Source organism: Engraulis encrasicolus, chromosome 4 (genome assembly GCF_034702125.1).
Source record: "Engraulis encrasicolus isolate BLACKSEA-1 chromosome 4, IST_EnEncr_1.0, whole genome shotgun sequence".
Classification (NCBI taxonomy): Eukaryota; Metazoa; Chordata; class Actinopteri; order Clupeiformes; family Engraulidae; genus Engraulis; species Engraulis encrasicolus.
This window is the reverse complement of record NC_085860.1, coordinates 19,288,790-19,296,289: the sequence shown is the minus strand read 5'-3', so window position 1 is coordinate 19,296,289 and position 7,500 is coordinate 19,288,790. Positions and strand designations below refer to the sequence as shown.

General features: G+C 38.3%; 1 protein-coding gene across 1 annotated transcript in view; it reads right to left on the bottom strand.

The window, feature by feature from the left end:
- Nucleotides 1-7,500, bottom strand: part of cdh13 (cadherin 13, H-cadherin (heart)) — a 212,409-nt gene that overhangs the window by 72,897 nt on the left and 132,012 nt on the right. The window contains exon 6 of the mRNA XM_063196386.1: nt 2,919-3,101. Within this exon, the coding sequence (XP_063052456.1) occupies nt 2,919-3,101 (183 nt within the window). The remainder of the gene's footprint in view (nt 1-2,918; nt 3,102-7,500) is intronic.

The window sequence follows — 7,500 nt, the reverse complement described above, 5'->3', positions numbered from 1 at the left end:
CTGATATAGGCCTAGCCTATTCTCCGACCCAAAGATAGGCTACTGTTTCCACTGTCAATGTAGGCCTAATTGAAATAAATCCACTCCACGTGATAACTGACGTTTAGCCTACTGTTCTTCTCAAGACATAGGCCTACAAAATGTGCATGAACTAACTAAAATATCTGTAATGAAAATAAAAGGTTATAAAGTCTGCGAGAAGCTCGGAGCTTCAGAGCAACATATAAGAACTGGTGCTCCCACGCCACGGTTCTTTGCGATCTGAAATGAAAGCCGGCTCGTCCATTCTTAAAGCGACAGTACACATTTTTAATATAGGCTACAAAAGACCCAACAAATGACCTAAACCTGTGAATTCTTATTGTTTTAGCTTTCCTATATAATATTCATCATTTTAATCATGGAATATGCCTATTAATTAAATTTCAAATTCAAATTAAATGATCTTTTTAACAATTTTTAACTATTTCTAATTATTATAACTTAAAGTCTACTTTGGCTGCTACAAGGATTATAAAGATGACAGTGGGTTAATTGATTAAGCATCCTCATATTTAGCCTATTAGGCTAATTTACTCATCATTTCATTTCATTTAAGATGAGGATGACTCAGAGCCACACTGCCCTACTAAGGCAAAAGACAGTAACTCACCAGAGTGTGAAACTGAGAAAAATGATGTTAAAGTTATCTTAAAATAAATGAATGTCACCACAATCTGGTTATAGCTACAAAGCTGTAATTTTCACAGTTTGTAGTGTATGCCTGCCTACATCTATTCATAAAAAATAATTTTACAAATAGTTAACCTTTGACCCTTTTTTGGAAGTTACTGTGTTCTGCCTTAGCATTGCCCCCGGAATGACAATTAGTCATACTAAGGCAGAAGACAGTAACTTCCATTTTAAATCTGAATAATAAGCAACAAATACAACTTTCACATATCATTTAAGCAGTATACACACTATTAGAGTCATTATGACAAAATGTCATGTTTATTAACATATAAATTGTTAATAATAATAATTATAAATGGGTTTTGTGTGTGTATTTGTATTTCATACTACCTCAAATAATAGTTACACACATTTCCTAGCAGGCTGATCATGTTTCATAATATAATAGTTTCATTTTATATTTTTTTGATTATTTACATGACTGAAATTTAAAGAAGGAGTTTTAACTGTTAACAGATGAACAGTAAGTGAAGTTACTGTGTTCTGCCTCAGTTTGGAACATCAGAGTTCCAGAATTCTGCAGGTCCAGAGCAGAAGGCAAAAAGCAGTAACTGAAGTTACTGTCTTCTGCCTTAGTTTACCCAAAGGATTTTCAGCTTGTTTTACTTTACACCTTTTTTTACCCTCAAAACAACTGATTTCAAACTCCATGTTTGTTCACATGATAAAACTGATGCTTATTATTGCAAATATGACAAAAACTCATTTTTGAAAAATTTGAAGTTACTGCCTTTTGCCTTAGCAGGGCAGCACAGACCTCTGCACATAGGGCAGGTAGGCATAAGACTGATAACCTCTGTGACTGATACAGGTTTAAAAACTATCAAGGCTTTTTCTCATAATTTCATTTAATTTAGGGGCAGCCACATACCACACATGAGGAAATGTGGATCAGGAGACATTTAGGGCAGGTGGGCATAAGGCTGATCATCTCTGATATGATTAATAGGTAGGCCTACATGTTTAAAAACTAGCATGTTATATCATATGGTACGCATATTCAGGATACTATACAATAAAAAATATTAATAAGTATGACAATAATATACTACTTCTACTACTACTACTAAAAATAATAATACCCATGGTGCAGTTTCCTAAAAATTCTGAAGGCCGCTCATTGTTGATGGGTTTTTTTTGGGGGGGTTCAGGTTAGAGCAACTGCCCTTTGAAATTCCTGTGCACGTCCCTGTGTTACACCATACCATCGTAGTTCAGTGGCAAGAGATGAGGGGATGAAGAGAGTGCAGAAGAAAGAAGGAAAGACCAGGGAGAGACTACAGCACAGAAACGGGGAAATAAAAAAGAATAAAAAGACAGGGAAGAAATATGGGCAGGCTGTAAAACGTCCTCTATAAGTTTTCTTTTTGTCATTGATCCCTTTCCAATGATGTTTTATTGAAACACATCCACAGTAACACGTCCAACCACACCGCTCACACTGAAGCAAACAGCCAAATCAGCAGGAGGGAGACAGGGTGAAACACAAAAACAAGAGAAATACACAGACACAAAAGCAAAATATAACAGTATGAAAAAATAGAAACTGAAGACTATAATGATCAAACACACACAAATAAAAGTCAAAAATGGCTTTGTTTAAAAAAAAAAAAAAATCCTGTCAGATGCTGACCTTAATTGTTAGTTGGCAGTGTGATTTTTGTTTTTTGCTTTTTGCTGACAGTATTGGCCTCATGATAACACCCCAATTTGCCTTCAATTGAACCTATTGGTGATGCCAACACAAACGTTTCATTATTTAGACGGGCGTAAACATGCATGGCTGAACTGTGTGAATAGATTTTAAAGGACATTAGCAGCTCTGGCACCAATGACCGACACAGTAATAAGCTAATTAAGCTAATAAGTTGTTGCCAGCATTGAGGTCATTTTGAGTGTTAGGACTTACGCTTGAGTGCTTAAAGGTTCAGTGTGTAATTTTAATTTAGTTGTTTATTTTTAAAATGTATGCTTCCCATTCACTAAACTGACAACAGACTAATATCTACTGGTCTTTGTGAAATACAACTCATGCATTAAATGTGTTCATGAATACTTAGAAATATATAATGGTGGTAACTTTTAATGAAAAATGAAAAACAATGGGCAACACTTAAAATGACATACTCTAACCTTAGTTTTTTTTCTGTGTGTGTGTGCGCGCATGTGTGTGACTACGGTACCTTGACGACGGCTACCATTCCCTCGTTGTTGTCTGGGTTAGTTGTGACTTCGAAACTCTGGTTGGGGTCTCCGTTGATGATGGAGTAGACTGCTCGCCAGGTCCCCTTAGTTGGGTCGTCACGGTCATCTACCGTCAGGTTCACCACCACACCAGTCGAGCCCTCATTCACCACTGCTTGGAACTGTAAGACACACACACACAAACACACACGCACATGCACACGCACACGCACACGCACACGCACACGCACAACGCACACGCACACGCACACGCACAAGCACACGCACATGCACACGCACACACGCACACACACACACACACAAAGACAAACATATTAATTAAATGTGGTTACAGAGTCAGTGAATAAGTTGCCTCTTTATCAAGATAAAAAACAGTTTGTCACAAGAATTTATTTCGGGAGCCTAATCACAGAAACAGATCAAACATTGTGTGCTGAGAACACCCTCCTTTTAAGTCAGTTTACTTGATACTACAGACACAGATTAATACTGATACTGATTTGTCAGATGTGCTGGAACAACAACCAGAAAAAAAATATTTGAGAGATTAAATGGAACAACTTGTTAAGATCTTTCTTTTTATGTATTTTTCTCATGAAAGGCAAGAGTGAGGAGAGAATCAGAAAAAAGAAACTTTGGCTGGGGAAAAAACTGTTTCAAGAGTATAACAAAACAGTGCGGTATGAAGAAGAGGCAGAAATACAGAATTTTATTGCAGAATGACTTACTGTAAACACCATTTTTGACAATATTTTTACTAAATATTTTGAGACATACTTTTTAAACCTATATAAAATTCAATTTGGCAATGCAATATAATGTAATGTAAAATATAAAAATGTCCATTTCCATAAATGTAACAAAATGGATCTGTCATTTTGCAAGAAGCTCTTCAAATACAGATGTGTTGTTTTCTTTGGAATATGTACAGTTCACATTTACATCATTTACACACAATACAACTACTACTCAAACAAACAGGTTCTAACTCCACCGAAATGAAACACCTTCATAACACATTTCAAAAGCATTAACTTATCACTTATCTTACAAAGATGAATGCATAGGTAAAGAGTCACTGTTGTGTGCGCATTGTCTGTGTTTTAGAAAAAAAGGAAAGATTGCCAGAAAGATGGGTAAAACACTAAACAGTGAGTTTGTTTATGTTTACTGTATGTGCGTGCATGCGCGCGTGCGTGTGTGTGTGTGTGTGTGTGTGTGTGTGTGTGTTGCATTGCATTGTATTGTGTGTGTGTGTTACACACACAATCATCTTTGCTCAGCTGTTCCTGAAGGCCATAACTGTTGCCAGTCCAGAATCCCTCCAGTGTGTGTGTGTGTGTGTGTGTGTGTGTGTGTGTGTGTGTGTGTGTGTGTGTGTGTGTGTGTGTGTGTGTGTGTGTGTGTGTGTGTGAGTGTATGTGTGTGTGTGTGCGTGTGTGTGTGTGCCTGCCTGAGTGTGTGCATGCCTGTGTGCATCTTTGCTCAGCTGCAGCTGAAGGCCATCACTATTTCCAGAATCCCTGCATTGTGTTTGTGCGTGTGTGTGTGTGTGTGTGTGTGTGTGTGTGTGTGTGGTAGGGGGCCATGGACCAAAGCTTATCCACTAAAGCCATTCCCTCCAGGCGACCAAGAGATTAAGCTGCTCTTTTCTAAGCTTTCCTTCCACTGTATGACTTCTGTGTGTGTGTGTGTGTGTGTGTGTGTGTGTGTGTGTGTGTGTGTGTGTGTGTGTGTGTGTGTGTGTGTGTGTGTGTGTGTGTGTCTGTGTCTCTGTCTGCGTGCGTGCGTGCGTGCCTATGTGTGTGCGCGCGCGCTGGTTTTTATAGTCATAGTACTTCAGTTCACACCTACAAAAAATACATCAAAAAGTAGAAAACGTCATACATGCAAGAAAACAAAAATATACTGTACATACTATATTGATGAAAAGACTCAAACAAAAACAAAACAAAAAGAAGCATATGAAAAAGCCTACCCTACAGACAGACACAAATACAACGCACACACACACATAGTATAGTCAGCCAAACAGGACCCCTTTCACAATCTCTCCGGGGGTACCTTAGCTACTCTATCTCCTACTGTTCCGGATACTTCCATTCATTTCCCCATTGCCAATTTCCAGCTCTATTCCATTCTGACAGAGTGCCTGCAATCAGATTGGTATCAGCTATGAGGCGACTCAGAGCCATAGAGGTCCAGTGGAGCACAGCGCGACACAGAACAGGGTGCATTGTGGGACGCCACTGAGGCGTTGTGGGGCGGCACTGAAGCATTGTGGGTCCCACTAAAGCCTCACAGCAGCCAATCAACCGCCAATTGCCCCCCTCTGATCACCCCTGTGGTCTGCAAGGGGAGTTTGGTATTGTGGAGGGTCCTCTAGTCACCCCTGTAGTCTGGGAGAGAGTTTGTGTGTGTGTGTGTGTGTGTGTGTGTGTGTGTGTGTGTGTGTGTGTGTGTGTGTGTGTGTGTGTGTGTGTGTGTGTGTGTGTGTTATTGGGCTCACTGATACGTCAAGAATAAGCCTCTTTCAAGAGTTTCAAAGGGAACATTTTTAAATGAAAGTTGGTTGCACGCATTTTGGCTGTGATGAGTGAAGCACCGTGTGTGTGTGTGTGTGTGCGTGCGCGCGCGTGCGTGCGTGCGTGCGTGTGTGTGTGCATACACACACTCAAACAACACAACGCACGCACACATGAATACACATCCAGTCCCGAGCTGGGCTTGTGGCATGATGGAAATGTAGCAACAACCCAGCTGCACGCATGCAAGTACGCAAGCACGCAAGCCTGCACGCACGCATGCACGCACGCACGCGGGTAGATGACAGATAGGCAGCAAAAAACATTTTTTTCACAAAACATTGTTTATGAGGGACAAAAGTATATGTCTACGTAGTGCAGCAATTAATCTTTCAAAAAATCCAAGTGGTCACAATGTTGGTCTATTCATTGATTATTTATTTACGTTGATAAAGCAATTTGCTGAAAATATGTCCTTTGGTGTGACGTTAAGAAATAAATATATTAAGTAATGTAGAAATGGCTTGATGGAGTTTTATGAACATTGTTACACTCTTCATATTTATTGAAATTTTTTAGAGTCTTAATTTAATGAGAAATTACCGTTTAAGTATTTTTTTCCCATTAGATGTGAGATTATGAGAAACCTTCGAGGAACAACAGGGATATCTTTCTTTTAAATGTTCAAAATTGTCCGAATTTATACTAACTGCCAGGGACGATAATTTGTTCTTCCCTAATGCAATATTCAGTGTTTATCAAACATATTGTTTAGCTCAAACAAATATTTGAGTGTTTAAAACATGTCACACCGTAGGACATTCATGTCACGCTAAATGACAGAAATGCAAAACTGAGCCAGAAACAAATATATCAACATGATTATTTTGTCTTTTGATCATAATATAATGTTGTAGTCAATATGGACCTACACTTTACACTTCTAAGTCTTTGAATCAACGATTATCAGCCTATCGTAACTCTTAATGACAGCCATGCGGTCATTGAATGTAACCTGCAGAGCTCATAAGACTCATACTGAAGTGTGATCTTGGCATGACCATCACACTTTTGTAGGTATGCTATGACTGTCACACCATTGAACCTGTAGTGTGTAGTGGCCAGTGCCTGTTTGGTATCTCAAACTGGACAGCACATGTATGCTGTATGCATGTAGTCATCTATACTCCTCTATATACTCTCTCACTGATCTTTCCTTCACTGTTACCGTTATATTTTATGGTTTCAAAGCACCATTAATGACATTTTATATCATTTGACAGTATCTAAAATCAACAGCAAATATTCATCAACAATGCATCAAAGAATAAATTCCAAAGGCCAATAAAGGAATAAGTAATTTGAATACACAATATTTATCTAGTCAAACAACAAAACAAAAAAAATATGTACTACCAGTTGTTTTAAAAGTTATTTCTCAAATATCTAGTCCATTGGTGTGACCTGTTTGTCCTTTGGTGTGATACTCCAAAGTGTCACACCATAGGACTTTTACCATCACACCATAGGACTTTTACCATCACACCATAGGACTTTTGAGCTTTTGAGTTAATTTAAAGCCATGTCGTTCCCAACTGAAATACAATTTCACCTTTAGTAAGATGCATTTTCATACATCTACATAAGAAAAAAATATGAAAAATATACATTATTGTCAAAATGTATTTTATGGCTGTCACACCAAAGGACTACAAAACTAATACATCTTGTGGTAGCAAAACATAATTGATTGACTGAAGAACTCTGAGAGAAAAATCTAAAATCCACCCTTGCCATTGGCTTCTTAAGGGTCTAAAGTCACAATTTTTGAACCGCTGGAGCTTCAACAATAGATAATTATCCACAGAATTAACCAAAAATATGATGTCACACCACAGGACATTGTTTTCTGCGACAAAGTTTCATAAGTCCATACGGTCTCAGAAAAACAGGAAAAAAATTAAGCATTGCCACTTGCTAAAATAGACACCTTGAAAAACATGCCAGGGTTGTTTAGACAAATGACTGAGCTTTG